Source organism: Asparagus officinalis, chromosome 3 (genome assembly GCF_001876935.1).
Source record: "Asparagus officinalis chromosome 3, Aspof.V1, whole genome shotgun sequence".
In the NCBI taxonomy this organism is placed as follows: domain Eukaryota; kingdom Viridiplantae; phylum Streptophyta; class Magnoliopsida; order Asparagales; family Asparagaceae; genus Asparagus; species Asparagus officinalis.
Window position 1 is genome coordinate 32,692,917 of NC_033796.1, and position 613 is coordinate 32,693,529.

Below are 613 nucleotides of genomic sequence, written 5' to 3' on the forward strand. Positions count from 1 at the left end.
TCGAGCCTCCTCAGCCAGAAGAGCCTGGAGATCTGCACTGAGAGCCTCGGATCCGAGACTGGCTCGGACGACTACTTCTCCTCCGACGATGAAGAGTACTTCTTCTCTCTTAACAAAAAACAAGAAATTCAATCCAAACACGAATCCAAATATGAAGAAGAACGAGAAGAAGAGTACGTAAGTAATAGGAGGAATGGGAGGAAGGAACTGGCGACGCCACTGCTCTCATCACAGGCAGGCGGCCATCACCAGCCGGATCATTCGCCCCTCCGCCTTCCGTCAATTCTCTCGACGTCCTTGTCTCCAGATGAGGCCCCACCGCATCGATGGCCGCCTCGTTGTCGAGGCAGTCCCTGTTCCTTCGCAAAATTATCTCCACGCCGAGCGCCACAACGGTCGCTTACTACTTTCCTTCATCAACACCATCACCGCCCCCGTCAACAATGATAACAATGAACCAGAAAATCAACAACTTGTTGAAGAACAACCAGAACAACAAGAAGAGGTGATGACTGAAGAAGCAGAGGAAGAACAGGAACAAGAAGAAGAAGAAGAGGAAGAAGTCGAAGTTGTCGACAGAGGAACCATCGTCGAAGTCAAGATAAGCACACAG

General features: G+C 50.2%; 1 protein-coding gene across 1 annotated transcript in view; it reads left to right on the forward strand.

The window, feature by feature from the left end:
- The window catches only part of LOC109834910, an 8,833-nt gene that overhangs the window by 7,682 nt on the left and 538 nt on the right, over positions 1-613 (forward strand). The window contains 3 exon segments of the mRNA XM_020402925.1: positions 6-238; positions 241-291; positions 294-613. Of these exon segments, the coding sequence (XP_020258514.1) occupies positions 6-238; positions 241-291; positions 294-613 (604 nt within the window).